This window comes from Chroicocephalus ridibundus, chromosome 2, assembly GCF_963924245.1.
Source record: "Chroicocephalus ridibundus chromosome 2, bChrRid1.1, whole genome shotgun sequence".
NCBI classification, from domain to species: Eukaryota; Metazoa; Chordata; class Aves; order Charadriiformes; family Laridae; genus Chroicocephalus; species Chroicocephalus ridibundus.
The window spans coordinates 12,051,984-12,068,172 of record NC_086285.1 but is presented as its reverse complement, the minus strand read 5'-3'; the positions used below and the strand labels follow the sequence as shown (position 1 = coordinate 12,068,172).

Here is a 16,189-nt window from a genome sequence, read left to right as displayed (position 1 = left end):
TTCAGAATCCATCTTTGCAGAAAGTCTGCTCCATATTATTCAGATAATACTATGCGGTATTTATTAACCTAAGTTTTGCCCCCCTCAGATACTCCAGTCTAGACTAATTGGCTGCAGTGCTTAGCATTTAAATTATCAAGCAATGGGGTCTGTGAAGATTGATCTCCCGACGTTTGATACTAATCCTTTGTTTTCCACCTCTTCACTGAGAAAATTGCAGCAATTGTTCTGCCAAGCTTGAAGTGAAGGAAATAAACATACACTTATGGCCACGCTTACGGGCATCAAGAATAGATGGGATGCTGAAACCAGGAATTCTCTAATCTTACAATTAGAAAATAGCCCATTGTGATGCACATCAGATAAAGTTACATGACAGTGAAGTATGAAAAGATGCAAATACTGGTGGACCAAGGCAATCCTACAGTAGTCCTCGTAGTTACGTCCTGTCACCAGTATTTTTGTTTTTCTACTCATAACTTCTACGTTTTTTCCCAACTTGGTGCCTCTTTACATTTATACGTCCTGCAGAGTAGGGCCTTGATACCAGCTGAGATGTCTGTGTCAACGCGAAGACTAATACTAGAATACAGAATATAATATCAGAAACGCTGCTGATGGTGCAGCAGTGAAATGCAAAAGCCAGGTTTTTCTACTGACAAAGGTGGGAAATTTACTTTTGCTGGGATTTTCTTCCTCCTAATCCACAAGTTGTTGCATTTTTTTGAAATAACTTCCCCTGTGAAAGACATTTTTTGTATAGAATCTGGCCAATGGAAAGGGCTTTCTCCTGTGATATTAAGCGCTTGAGATATTGCAGACATCCATTGCTGCTCTTCCCAGGCAGGAGCATTTCTCAGAGCTGTCAGCAGTAGCACTTGTAGTGCACGTGTTCCTGGCTTCTCCGTCTCACGTACTCCTTTTCAAGAAAGGGAGGAAGGGTTGAGGAGTACCAGATACACTTATTAGTCAGCAATGTCTAACATTATATCTAGGTATTGGAGTTCTCCTGTGACCCTTGCTGTGGTTGCACAGCTTCCAGCTATGAGTGGATGTCAGCAAAATGCCTATTTGCACTGATAAACCCAGACGTGGAAATAAAAAAAAATGGGCTCCTGTAATTTTTGGCATTTAGCAGATAGTCTACAGACTGTAGTCAGAGCAAATTTCCAGGTGAGATGAGGTCTGAGCCATCAGCTTTGTCTTTGTGAAGGGGATTCCTATGGATGTTTCGGAAGCTTTACCTGGAAAGCCAAGGGGCCAGCCGCCCGGCCGGGAGAGGCTGGAGGGGAGGACGGACTGTTGCGCTCTCTGCAGTTACCTGCTAGGTAAATCAAATTATTATTGTTTAATTTGAAGTATCACCAAGGAGCTGTGCTTCTGTGGTAGGGACTGTATGGTAGAAAGCCCAGTTTTATTTCTAGCCCTTGATGACTGGATAAATGTATCCCTTTGTCAGTTCAATACTTCTAGTGCTTTGTGCTGTAAGTCATATACTTGCATTTCGTTAATGCTGCTGGCAGTTTATCTAAGTGGAGGAGCTGTGGTCCATCATTGCTATATCTTAGATGTTTCTCAAAGTACTTTCGTGCTCCTTGATTGTGATATTCTCATCTGGCACAAGATCTCAGTGCCTGCAGTGTACTGCTGGCATCGGGCCGCCCTGGAATAACAAATGGTTTGTCCATTCATAATCTCGCTCGATCACTTGAAATAACATGCCATCTTCTTGCACAGCGCTGGATTTTCAGGAACACGGTCTGTGAGGAGCCAGCTCTGCGCTGTGCCCGTAGCCGTGGGAGGGATGTGGGGACTGGCCGGGCGAGGGGGCAGGAGCCGAAGCGGGACATCTCGGCGCTGGTCCCCGAGGGCTCTGGGTGCCCTGTCATGTAAACAGCGCGTGGCTCGGGCTTTGTGGGCTCTGGAGGAAGTGGCCAGCTGCAGAACAAGCTTTAGCTTGTGAGTACAGAACATAGAAGGCAAAGGAGCGTGGGTATTTCTTGCACGGGCTAGCTGTAATTACAGATTGGGATTCCTGGCAGCACTGCATGCACTGGAGGAGCCAGGGCCAGATGGGCAGTTTCCTGATGTCTACTAGGAATTGTTTCAATGTATTTTCCCAATATCAATCACCAATTTGTGTAACTCTTTTTTCCTTTTTTTTTTTTTTCATTCTAAATAGGACCAAATAAATATCAAACTCATTTGCCTCACACAGAGTCTCTTCATTACTGTTAAAACAGGACATGGCACATGAACAGAAATTGGAATGACTCCTTAATTTGTCTGTGATTGACCACTGTTTATTTTTTGAGGGAAGAGGGGGCATCCTCCTTTGTAAACATTTCAGTTGTCTCCCTAGATGTACTGCTTTCCTGGCCCACGTCTCTGTAGCATGTGAGCTCTTGCAAATGATAATGTAATTACTCTTGTAATGGAGCTCAGGTAACAGCTAATGGAAAAGTGCCATTATTCACAGCCAGAGAGAAAAATGCAAAGAAGAGGTGATGTGATTTCTTAAGGTTGTACAGGATGTTCCTGCAAGAAAAGGGTCTTGAATTACCTTTGATAGTTTCGTACCAGCCTTTTCTGGATCAGTTGTGAAAAGAAGGCTTAATTCTGTCCGTTCTCAAGGAAAGCTTTGCCATCCATTTCAGGATGCACTGGGAATCATCTTCATTTAATTCATTTTGATTTATTACATCTAAGGTTTGGGCACATGCTGTGGAAGGTAAGCTAGAGTGGAGACCACCAATATGTGAACAAGTTGCCTGAGAAGATGCTCTGCCCTATGAGAAATGCGAATTTTCTTGTTCTGCCTGCGTTCTGGTTTCTGTCACACCATGTGGTGTACTCAAGTGTTACTGAACTCGTGAATTGAATGCAGCAAATCCTGTACTAATGGACATGCATTCACTCTTAAACAGAAATACAGTTTTAATCACACTTTTAAAACTAGAGCAGCAAAAGTAATGTTTAGAGTATATTATTTGTGGGTGTTATGGAAGACAGTTTTTCTTTTTTGTCATTACTGAAGACCATTTGTTTTTTTACACAGCAGTGACTGTAACGAAATATTGACTGATGTTTCGGCAAAATTCTCAGTGAGCCACAGCAAATTAATTATTTCCTCTGCTTGAGTATGATGTGCTGCTGCTCACTGCCATTGAACAGTTACTGTAGATGAGTAGGTAGGAGAGGGATTGAGCATCTGTGTGAGCACAGGAGAGACAATGGAGGATCTTCCTTGATGAAGGCTGCTTCTGTATTTAAATGTCACGTTGCCAACTCTTCTGATCTTGCGTGGAGTGCAATCCTTGTGGCAAATGACCACTGACTTTGGTAGGTGGGGGTTTGACCCCATGCCTCTTCCTTTTTGGTTTACTTTCCTGTACTCTGGTGGTTATGTGAGATTCTCACCCCTCTCTCTGTCTCCTTATAAGTAAATCAGTAATCCTCAAGGTGCAGAGAAAATTTTGAAAATAGGACTTAGGCATACGCTAGAAGTTAAGAAGCAAGGGAGGAGGAACTTGAGCATGTTACATATCATCTCATAATTTAGAGGTTGAAGCCAAGATTATTTTTTAACGCTGACAGTAGCAGTAGTGCAGCACATAGAATAAAGTATTTGCTTTCTTATTACTGATGTTAGGGAAATCTTAAAAATTAAGTTTCTCAATAAAAAAATTTGTAAATCCTCCTTCAGCTTTGGCTATACCGTCTCTGTGCTTCTGATCCTGGTGGGTTGGCCAAGATAAATAGAGCCGTGCTGTTATGTGAATGACCCGTTTGTGGCTGAAAGAATTGGCAACAGTGTTATGAATCAGTTTGCATGAAGGAATTACTGTGAACATCTAATTAATAGAATTCAGGCCATTTTAGTGTTCAGAAATAGTGGAGTAACAAAATATTTTCATTGTTCTCCCTTCCTGCCTGGCACTTGTAATTGTTTTTCACATGTTTTCATACACAGTTTAAATCCTGGGAATAACGCAGGAATAATTCATTACGCCTGTTCCACAGGATGGTTAATCTCTATGATTCAGAGAGATTGACTATATGGTCAACCGCATAAATAACATGTTATTTCTGTTTTCTTGATCAGATGTTTGTTCTGCAATGCCTTGTGCTCCATGATTAGAGAAACCATAGCCATCAGCTCAAGTTTTGCTTTGCAGAAAGTAAAAAGCGTTGCGAAAGTCAAAACAAAACCTCTTAAATTTTGTAAAAGATTTTCCTTAAAGCTATCTTGAGTAATCAGTACCAAAACCGTTGTTTTCTGAATGTTCCTTAGAGCTGCTGCCATTCCTCATGCGGGTCTGTAGCCTGGAATACCATTCACTGATAGAGTGAGGCTGATCAGATTAAAACATCAGACTCAGTCTAGCCTTCTGTGACACTCCTCTTACAGTCTTCTTCGAGACTGGGCTCGGTACTCTAGAAATGTTGTCAAAAACGCCAGTTAGAGGGAAATAGGAGTTTCAGTAGGCCTGCTGGCTGCACTTGCTAGTACAGCCTGTGTGCAGTCATCCATCTTTGCCACAGGGGAATAGTCCCGACTCGTGTTTCACGCTTTGGTTCACCAGAACCCCCAGATCTTTTTCAGCAAAGCTGCTTCCTTGCCAGTCAGTCCCCACGCCATATATTTGCACAGAGTTATTCTGTGTGAGATGCGGGACTTACATTTGTCCTTACTGAACTTCAGGAGGCTCCTATCAGACCATTCCTCCAGCGTCTTGAGGTCCCTCTGGATACAGCCCTGCCCTCCAGCATGTTGACCACCAACTTCGTACCATCCACTAACTTGCTGAGGGCGTACTCTGCCTCACTGTTCAGGTTATCAACAAAGGCATTCAACAGTATTGGCCCCAGTATGAGTCCCTCACAGACAGCACTGGACAATGGTCACTAGTTGGACTTTGTACCACTGCTCACCATTCTTTGAGTCAGGTGTACAGTCAGTTTTCCAGCCACCATGCCCACTTTTCTAGTCGTCTCACCAGTGTGGCCATGTGACGGAAAGAAAAGATCCGTGTTTCATATAAGGGACTCTTGATCCTCAGCCTTTCTCCTCCCACCCCCAAAACCTCCTCCAAACAGTAAGAAAAAGTCCTAGTTCAAGTTCATAAGAAAGATTACTGTAGAAAAATACTTCCTTTTGTAGTCGTGTTCCATGCTTGATGGCGTACAGCATGGACGCCATGGTCACCCTACTGTCTGGTTGAGAGTTAGGTCCAGGATCTTTATCAGAGGTCCCAACTCTGCAGCTCAGGTATGCTGACGCACTCACCCCAGTTTGATCTCCCTCTTCTTGGGTGAATACCAGTTTATGTGTTACCTAGCAAATGGAGGTTATTTTGGCAGTCATTAATCAGTAGATCTGATTCATCACTAACACAACTTCTTTGAGTTTGTGTCCATCCTGTTGATTACAGGGACAGGGCTCTTGTTGCCATCGCTCCGTCCCTTTGGCAGCTGTTCCCAGGGCTGAGGCTCATCACTGATCTCCTTTGCCGAAATGAATGGGTAGGATTCTGACTAAAAGTAGGTGTGATCGCTCAACACCAGGGGAGAAAGCTTTGAGACCAACACCCACATGGACGCTTTTAATGCTGTCTGCTAGAATGACGATCACATGAATATTTTATGCAGTGTATGTGAATTCCAAGTACTGAGCTAGGAATTTTGGCCAAGGAGAGTTTAGGAAAAAACAAGTAATGTGTTTTCTTTCAGTCTACTTAAAAACTATTGCCCATGATTACCTTTATCTGCTTACGTTTTCTTTCTTCTGGTCACTTTGACTCCCCTTCTCCACTTCCCTTCCATTATTCTTTACGTTCCTTCTGCCATCAGGTTCTACTCCTCCTGTTAGGAACAGGGTGTCTGTTTTTAAATACAGATTATTGTGTTAATGCATGGGTGAAAGGGTTGCAGCTGTTCGCCATTTAGTATTTGAACCATGGAGATAGTCCAAGGGCAGGTATCTATGTTTCTTGTTAATAGCCTACTCAAAAACTAATTTAGGATAACGTGAATGGTTGAATCTTAATGGACTGCAGATCAGGGCTTGCTGGAGCCGTTTCGCCAATCCTAGCAAAAGGAAAATGCCACTGCAGTTTATGATACCAAATAGTTCTTGCTTACTATGGTGACTTGGTAACTATGTGGCAGAGCTCAAGTTTATAATAGAGCGAAAGCTCTCTGGAATGCTAACAGTCAGAAATAGATACCTCTGGACACTTGGACATGCCTGTAATTACCCAAATTGCGCTTCATGCTTCAAGAAAGTCACTCCCTGTGTGTGTCGCTTCAGGATTTAGCTGAAAGGTTCAAGGACAGACTTCTGTTATTTTTTTCTTTTTCTTTTTTTTTAATACAAAGTGCAGCATGTAAAATTTAGGCGTCAAATGTTGAAATAGTGAAATTTCTTTAAAAAATACATTTAGAATGTCAACCTAACAGCAAAGAATTTACAGGAAAATTAAAGTTGGGTAGGCGTGAAGAGCTTTTAGATTCATAATCCACTTGCAAAGTGCTTTATTTGAAAGAAAAGGAAAAAAATGAGCAAAAATGTTGTGTTTTTAAAGAGAACATATTTGAATGCAGTGGAATACAGAAAAACACAGATGAGGCTGTAAATTAGACCCATGTGACTGCTTTTCCCTCTGAACAATCAGATGGAGCTGGAGCACCCGTCCAGGCTGCTGGGGTGCAGTTTCCCGGTAGGAGTACACAAGTGGTGCCCCAAACACATGGTTTAGGGACAAATAAGCTGTGTTTGGGAAGACTGTCATAAATAGTTTTCATTCCTACCTGCACACGTGGATCATCTCTATAGGTATTAAGAGCACAAGTATGTTGAGTATTTAATAAATACATTTTAGAAGTTGGGGAGATGGGTTTGGACGTGCTGCATTTCAACGCAAACAAAACAAAGCTCCCAAAGAATCCTGTGCCTGCGTCGTCCTTAAATCTAAGCTCTGTTCTCTTTGACTCAAATAATTACAGTTTCCTTGGTGATCTTCACGTGCCAAGCACTGAAGATTTAACTTTTTGTTAATCCTGTTCTATTTTAAAGAAAGTATTCTTAACAAGAATCAACAGTGCGTGCCAAAGGCATGTTATTAAATAATGGGTGGTCCAGGTGTAGGCTTCTGAGTTAGGGTATCCAGAGTTTTTTGCTTCAACAAGCATTTACTGTTCTTACTATATTTACTTACAAATACCAGAAGTTACTAGAAATTCTGTGTTCCCATTTTATTATTAAAATAAGGAAAATTTCCATATACTGATCTGTGAGATTTTCAAAGACGGAGACTGATTTTCAAAGTCAGGAATCTGCAGATATTTGCATATACATAAAAAGTGAATATAGGGGAGCTAAAAATGCATATATGTGTATGTAATTTCTAAAACCCAGGTCTTCTGTTTGTTAAGAAGTTTTATTCTTTATAGAATTGCTGCTAGTGAATTCTGGTATTTTTCTACTTGTCTGCAAGTAGACTTGGGTCCTCAGCTATTAATGTGTCACTCTATTCTCTTTAAACCTCAGGAGCACCATAGTAATCCTATTAAAACCCCTTAGCGCTGTGTGTATGTCCCAGTGCAACTGGAGGGATACTCTGTGCAGGTAGCGCTTTTCTTGATATAAGATGGAGAGGAACAAGTTGAGTCTGAGTTGAGGTGGAGGCCTAGGTTCTGGCTGTTGGGTGAAAATACATTTTATTTTGCAAAGGAAGCCAACGTACTATGGTAGTGACTGAAATCCTTCAAGTACAAATCCAATAATGTTAATCTCATAAAGTACTTTTTTGGTGTAGATACGCCTTTACTTTCACTGTGGTGTTTGACCTTATCCCTCGCAAAAAAAAAAAAATGTGGCCACAAATGGAGTTAATCAAGCTGTTGGCAGTGACATGTACATGAAGAGTATGCAAAGAGGAAGAAAGGTACATGAAAATGGAAAGCGGGACAAAAATACGTTTGTCTCCCAGACGTGACAAGACATGCTGTCCAGACTGAAGGGGGTGCAAACCAAATTTAGGTAACGAGAAGCCGCGGTCGAGAGAAGAGGAAAAGAGGGCAATGATGCTGAAGTCATGCAGTGTGTCCACCCACCCAAGTGTATGCTCACATCTCCATGGAGTATGAAAGTGTGGACTCTGAAGAGAAGTTGCACTCATGATGCTTTTTTGAAACATTTTCCCTTAAATAGAAGGAATTTGGAGTGAGATTTAGAGCCAGAGCAAAGGAAGGGGAGGCAGAAGGCCCAAGGGTTGGAGGTGGTAGAGCAGATGGCTGAAGGCCAGGAAGGGTTGTCTCCATAGTCTCCAGGGAATCTGAAGCTCCCTGCCGGAGTGGCCAGCTGCAGATGTGGCTGGAGGGCTGGGGGTGGGCAGAGCTGGGGGCTCCAGCTTGCCTTGCACCCGCCGTGAATGGGAGAGACTGGGGACCCAGGCAGGGAAAACAAGAAATCTGCTGCCCACAGGATTTCGTGTTTTCATCATCCTCGTGGCTGGGGAAGCCGCCTGAGACATTTGATAGAAAGAAATATGGGACCTGCTTGTATGGATGCTCAATCGCATCAGAGTGTCAGAAGGAGAAATTGGAGCTGGTCTGATTTTGACATCATATGCAGTACTGTACCTGGGATGCACGCCAAAATGCACTATATATATGGTCACATCATGTTCCAATATGCTAAAAGCAGATACACATTTAATGGACTTGAGGAATCTGTAAGATATTCTCAGTCTGAAGAAGTTTGATCCCATAAATTCAGTTTGAAGGCAACTCTGTCATGCGGGGGCTCTGCCCTGGGTAGGGAGGGGGAAGATGCAGGGACATCCTGAGTTTGTATTATCCCCCTACCTTTCTCCCTCTGCCGCACTGGATGCTGTATCCCCAAGTATGTCCCGCAGATGATTTTTCAACTGCTTCAGGGCCCAGACACTGGCTGTTCCCCGCTTCCTTCCTTGACAGAGCACTTGTGAGGAGTTTCTGCTAGGAACTGGGACTGGACGAGTGGTGGAAAAGATGCTGATTGTAGTTTAATTTTGTGTAGCCCATACTAAGAGGTGACATGTAATTAAGTAACCGTTGTCTTGCATAAACTATGTCGGTCATTAATGGAAACATAGTTAAGTATAACAGGATTTCTTTTGTTAAGTATTCTGGGTGTTTATGTGGCCTTGCAAAGAAGATAAAAACTGTTGGACATTTTCCCCATCCTGTGAAGTAAGGCTCTCTTAGTTATCTACCCTCAAATCATCTGTATCACAGAACTTATTTTAATTCTTTTTGTTCTGTCAGCCAAACATAATTCAGCTTTTAACACCATCTTGCAGTCAGAGTAGCTCCTCTCTCCAATTTCCTGTCTCTTTACTAATCCATCAGATGGCAGCAACTCCATCATTAATTATCAGAGATGGAGGAGCAAGTTTACTTCAGTATCTTCTTTGAAGCTCACCCAAGATGAACCGAGTAGAGGCGGGGGCAGCTCCGGGGGAGGCACGTGCTGCCCCAAGGTCCCGAGCCAGGTCCCTGCTCGTGGTGGCGTCCTTGCGGAGCTCCTGGCTGCAGCAGGGAGGCTGGCGGCTCCCGCCTCGCGAGCACATCCCTTTGGAAATGTCCCCTCTGGGAATACCTTCCTAGGAGCCAAACGAGGAGCTCCTGGCAGAAGGACAATCTGCGTGTGGCACGGGAGGTGTGGTGCTTTGCGTGCTGTAGATAAAGGTCTTCTGTAATCGCCTCTTAATTATATTGCATTTAGCTCCCGACATGTTTTCTTGGAGCCTTTAGCCAGAATTTGATGTTCACTTTCCTATATCCATCTGATAAATGGCAACATAGATTTTTTTGTTAGAGACGTTGGCTGATTTCCTTCAGTCATCTCCTGCTGCAATTACTGATTTCTTAATGAGAAGAAGTGCTTGACTGGTACGTGGTTGGCAATCTGATACTCGATTGTAATTATGAACTAGCAAGATTATGCTTCCTTAACATTCGTGATCTTTAAAAAAATAATCTCCCAGGCATCTTCTCAATTAGGAAAAAAAAAAAGTGAAATACTGGCAGGATTGAGCAAAGTTTGTTCCAAAAAGCATTGCCCTGGGGGACATGGAGGAGCTCTGTACCGAGAGCTGCTTTTCTTCTTCTGTCTTCAGTGGTGGCATTCAGAAGCACATAATTTAGGAGATTAATATTTTCCTTAGATATATATTTCATAAAATGGTGTAGGCCCCGGCTGAACTGTCAACTTTTTGCTATAGTTTTCAAGATCAGTGTGCAACACCTCGTATAATTTGAGACGTTACAAGTTCCCACATACCGTGGTGGTATGTCTAGATAAAATGTGTAGATAGACACGCAGGCAGACATAGTAGTAGATTAATTGCTCTGTGTTTTCTTTAAAATATCACCCACGATTCCTGAAGGCTGCTGTGCGTTGACCACAGCTCTTGCCAAAAGCGTTCTCCAGCTGCCCTGATGGAGCCCCAGCTCCCGCAAAGCCCCCTCCCCTTCCCACTGCAGGTCTCACAGGCTTTAGGCGACAAAGCTGCCTAAAGAAGGTTCCAGGTCACTTTGCCAGGATTAACCCCTGCACTTTTCACGCTTCCGGCAGCGTGGATAATCCATGCCGCTGTAAATTTGCTTCTCCGAGTCATATTTTTAATCAACGCTTAAGCTGAGCCCAAAAGAATGAATGTACCTCTATGGCCAGGGACTGGTGCAGGCAGAAAATCATTCTGCTGTTAATATTTAGTTGTCACAATGGACAACGTTTGTCTCCTTTCATCATTGGAAAAACAACTGTGTGCAATTTTTCCCAAGTCATCTGTCCACAAACCGATAGTGCAGTTCAAGAGCGCAGCCTGGAAGCCTGTCTGCGAAATGCGGTTACTCTGTGGAGCTTGCAAAAAACCAGACAAACTTGCATTATGGGGCTTTTCCATTTTTTTGGGGGGGGCACCTAATTATTTTACTAGATCTGAATTAGAAAGGGCAGTATCTATTACATATATATTATATATAATATAGATTTATTCCCTGTTAAGTAAGAACTGAATATTGCAGTTTTGTAGAAACACTGAAATAAGAAATGGATCTACTTGTTTTCTACTTCATCTGTTTGTTAATTTAATGTTTCCCCTGGAACAAAATAGATTTCCAGTTTTAGAAATCGGGAAGGTTGTCCTCACATTTCTGTGTTCATATCACTGACGATCTGGTCAATGTACATTTAGCTGTAAAAGCGTTTCATTTCTTATCAGAATAGTATCTCTGGTGACACATCTCAGTTTGGAGTATTAAACTTCTCCAGGCTAGGGGCGGGGAATGAGTTATTAGTCTGAAAAATGCTTCGAAGCAGCCAAACAGTTTGGGAGCGCTCTGCCCCGTGCTGGTGAGGAGCTGCTGGAGGAGCTGCCGATGGCCTCGAAAGGTGCTTCTCACCTTCAGCGCAAGCAAGAAGCTGGAAGTGGGCGGCTGGGAGCTCCACCGCTCGCTGCCAGGCTGCGCTCTCTCACACGGTTGCGTGCCCAGTAGAGAATAAATGGTGTTTCTTCAGTGGTGCTGTGATGCAGGAATAGGAAAAGATTGCAAGAGAACGGGGAACTTCGGACCATTTACCTTCATCCAGCCTTGATTAACTTAGAGACTGATGGATTTATTCATAAGCATGTTAAATGTAACTAAAATCACATACGGCACCACGAAAATTGGAGCGGAGTGTAATAATACAAAAAGATATATAAAATATAATATATTTGTGGATGTTAAAAAAATAGAAAAATGCTCAGTACACAATTAAGAACAAATACTGTGCCACAGAAATATTTGTTTTAACCAGATGGTCTTAAGTAATGCAGTCAGAGCTGTGGTCACAGTACATTAGTTTTGTTTCCATAGTAACACTAGTTTGGCAGACTGAGTTATTTAGATCTGCACTGCAGTGTTCATAACAGTCTAATCCTTATATACACGCTTTTATTGAAATTGAAAATGATACTTAGGCAATCGTGCACACGTAAGAGTGTGCAGACATCACAAGAAGTCAAATTTCCCCGAAGCAAGAATTGGGCAGAGAAGGGTATGTTTGCTTTACCGGGTGACGACGCCAAAACCAGCTGTAAAACTATTCATCGGGTTTTGATTTGTGTCAGTAAATAATATTCTTTGAACCTGCCACTTTGGAAGTCGCTGTTATGCTAGGATCTAAGAACAGCAGATGTAGTTGTGTATGTGCAGTCCACGTGTACAAATGGTGTTTATTGCTTAGTGTCGGTATTAAATTTTTATTAAATTTAGTGTAAATATGAGTATACATTTAAATAGACACAGACTATGTAGAAGCAGCACTGGGCTGCGCTATGCGCTAGTGGGTGTGCTGGAGGTAGCTCTTGAGTGGGGAGGCTTAGGTAAGCTTAGCTCCAACTTTTCCTGTGAAACTTTTAAAAGAAGCTAAAGGCAGGAACTGTAAGCAGTTAGTACAGAAAATGTCTTTATCAGCTAATCTTAGGTTATGAAATGAATACTGAGTTGTGTTAAAGAACTGAATTGTGCAGTGACTTCCAAGATTTCTCAGCGAAATGAATCTAATTTAGATATAGTAAATCATATTATTAGCTATGATAAGTTGTATGCTTACAGAATATGCCCCAAATAATTAAGAGTGATGGTGGTTTATGAAATTTAAACTCAGTTTTACCAGACGGCAACAGCCAGAACTGTAATATATTGTTTATTGGAGAAACGCAGACAGATACCCCAGCACTTTGGGACACAGATTGGATGGCCAGGTCCATCTGCAGATGGAAATCCCAGTTCATAGCACAACAGAACTGAATTTCTGTCTTTCCTAAGCTAATCAAAGTTTGGGCTCTTTCTGACATTTATCAAAGTATTATTTCCTTGAAACGTGGACAGCAAGTAAGGTGATGGATTTTCTGTACCCTGCCACCAAAAGGGAGCTGTAAAGCTGCGATTTTCCGTTTGCCCCTCGGCGCGCCAGCAGTACCCTAATTACAGAGGGCCTTGAGGCGTCCCGAAGCAGGAAAGGATTCAGAATTGCTTTAGCAAGTTTTGACAAAGGCCAGCAGTCTAATTAAAAACAAATGCGCATTCCTTTTCGGCTACAAGTGAACAAAGCAAATATAATTATTTTTTACTTCTTATTGATCATTAAAAAAAGAAAAATATTATCTGAAGATAAATCTTAATGCATCTGAAGTAGATAAAGCAAAGTTTGTATTTTTAGCAATAGTGTTCAGCACTTCGACAGAGAGAGAGAACATAATTTACTGTATCAAATTATGGGCCTGTGTTCTTTTTCCAGGGTCACTGGCTTGCTTTTCATTCAAATTGTAAGCGTCCAGTTATTTTTAAAGTGGTTTTAGCAAAAACAGGCTTGTAAGGGGAACAGTTTAATACCGGATGCGTCATGTCCCTCTGCCAGCGCAGAGACACTGGCCATGCTCCTTATTTAACGGCTGCGAGCGCTGGCCTGCGCCTCGTGTGCCCTGCGGAGGGAGAGGCGTATGGCCCCCAGCAACACGGTTTTCCATTAATCTTTGGAAATGCCTCCAACTCTTAAGAGTCTGGGCAGGCGAAGGACTTGCCTGAGGAAGGGTAAGGAACGTTTATTTCTGCCGTGTCAGATCTGTTGTGTGCAGAACAGTCGTTTTTCCCTGTACTTTGATTGTTTTCCATAAAATCAGTATTGTTTTATAAACATCAGCCTAGTGGCTGACTCTTTGCTTTGCATTTTGAAAGTTTCTCCCTGGACTTTGTGTTGCAAGATTGTGTAGCTGTGGGTATAATACAAAAGTATATAAAGTAATGTTAAGCCAAAATGAAGTAAAGATGTAATAAATGAAGGCATACATACCATGTTTAACACACCACACTTTGCCTGAGTCTTGCAGCATCTACAGAAAATATCATGACACTTTGGAGTTATCTTGAATACGTAGGGAGTGATGTGTTTAAATCATCAATATCAGTTTCAAAATGACGTACATAGAAATATTTTTATTTCCATTAAAAGAAACACCTACGGATTCAGTGACTGAAGTAGGTTAGTGGAAATTATTTTGTACTGGTTTTCATGGGCTTTTTGCTGTGCCTTTGATGTAACATTCAGTAGTGTTTACAGAAATAGCTAGGCTCACAAATAATTTATGTCCCGTTGATCTTTTAGGTGATCCTGATTTAAGGAAGAATGTTTGTGGTCATTTTTTCTGCTCCCCATGGGTTTCTGTTGTTTGGAGGGTTTGGGTTTTTTTGCTAAAACTTCACTTAGCAGTGAAAGAGAAGAAATTTGGTTTTCATTTTTGAGTAGGAAGGGTAAGCTAAGTTATGCGTTTCCAGTGCAATAACTATTAGCAATAAATTTGAGTTGGGAAGTGCTTTCTGTCGATCCTGCCTGCCGGGGAGCTGGAGGTGTTCTCTGACGCACAGGACTAATGTGGCTACCACGGCTTCTGGTAGAGCTGACCAACATTTGGCCAGCTCGGGACAGCAGACTCGTCCAGCCCGCCTTCATCTTCAAAAGGTCTCGGTAGGTGTGGGCTAAGTGCTTGCAAACCTCAGGTCTTAAGTGGTTTTCGTATTTATTCCAGGCGAAGAGCAGTTGAGTCGTAAAAGAAAAGCCTGCACAAGGATTGCTTTAAGAGCATAAGTTAAAGGAGTGCCAGGACAAGACATGATTGTATTTTCTTGGAGTAGCATACGATAGTATTAGAGCAAAATGCAATATTAATAAACAATTATAAATACAGTTTTTCACTTGAATAAGGTTTCTCATTGAAAACACCTGCTTTTTCTAATAAAATTTAGAGTATTAAAATCCACATGAACAAAATCAAAACTGCAGTTTCTTATAAAGTGAGCACAGGTTGACTATTCTGCTTTCTCCTGAATTGCAAAATCCTGTTATAATCTTTTATGAGTATGCTCCCAGTTAGAAAGATAAAAACCAGAACAGAAAAAAAAATAATCTTTTATGCAGTTTAGAAAGCACATAAAATGACCTGAATATAGAGAGGCACAAGTGAGTAGTGTGCAGCCCTAACACAGCCGCCTCGCCAGCATCCTCCGGACCAAATTCACCCCTATTCCCATAGCAATGAACTATTGCGAGCACCTTTAAATCCTGTTGTTTAGATTCGGTGTGTTTTGATGAAATGTATTTTGATCAGGGAAATGAAGACGATGCAATCTCTGATTTGTTGCCCCTTCAGGAAGGAAAGGACCAGGTCCCACAGAAGGTTAACTCCAAGCACGCGGGTTTTGTGACTGATGGCATTTCATTCTTGATCCAGTGCTAGCAGCAGTCATGAGCTCTAATTTAGACTATACTTATCTCCCCCTCCAACAGGCATCTGTGTCTTCTGAACTTGCAGGAATAAATTTACACAGGCGCGAACAGTAAGTTGTAGGAGTTTCGACTGTGCCAAGGTAAAAAGCAGAACTTTAAAGCAAGCCACTTTTTAGGCAAGATAGCTTTATAACAGCTAAGCCAGCCAAAGAGACCACCGCGTGACATTTGACAAATGTATTAACTTTTAACACCTTTAAATGTACTGACTTGTCCTATCTAACCACGTGAGGTGGAACGGTGCCGTGCAATGCATACCATCCATAGCAGCATGCAAGAACATTTTCCGTGGTGCCTTGATATCTGCTATCGGTTTGGCTGGCAGATACACTCAGACTCGGTTGACAGCGACTATCTGAAATAGTGAGAACTGGTAAACGCATCAAAATGGTTCATAACATTTTGGCATTTTAAAACATCTTCCTGCTCTATTTTTAGGATCAGAGGAATGAGTTGCGACTGTCGTTTTAGACCTTCCTTGGTGCTCAGAAATACCTGTGGACCTGAGCAATGTAGTTGTTCAATTAAACGATGAGATGGGGTGTGGAACCAATACCTTGAAGCACTTGAGCGCTACTAATTTTAAGCATGTGAATATTGTGCTTGTACTTGGCTGTTGTCAGCTGAGTTGGAATGGCAGTCCGTCAAGCTGATAAACCGTAGCTACTGGGGTCAGATGAGGGCCTAAAGTTAAGCATGAGCTTAAGCATCTTTCTCTGCTGGTGCCAGCGGTGGAGCGGGAATACTGTCCGGGAGCATTATGGCCTCTGTCGGGATGGCAGTCTTGCGGTTCGCGTGTGCTTTTTACAG

General features: G+C 42.2%; 1 protein-coding gene across 6 annotated transcripts in view; it reads left to right on the top strand.

The window, feature by feature from the left end:
- DIP2C (disco interacting protein 2 homolog C) overlaps window positions 1-16,189 on the top strand; it is a 325,831-nt gene that overhangs the window by 118,203 nt on the left and 191,439 nt on the right. For 2 of the 6 annotated variants that reach the window (XM_063324440.1, XM_063324437.1), the window contains exon 1: window positions 13,493-13,629. The exons of the other annotated variants lie outside the window; for them this stretch is intronic. In XM_063324440.1, the coding sequence (XP_063180510.1) occupies window positions 13,578-13,629 (52 nt within the window). In that variant the 5' untranslated portion in view covers window positions 13,493-13,577. Of the gene's footprint in view, window positions 1-13,492; window positions 13,630-16,189 lie in introns of those variants that run through there. 6 annotated transcript variants of the gene reach the window in all.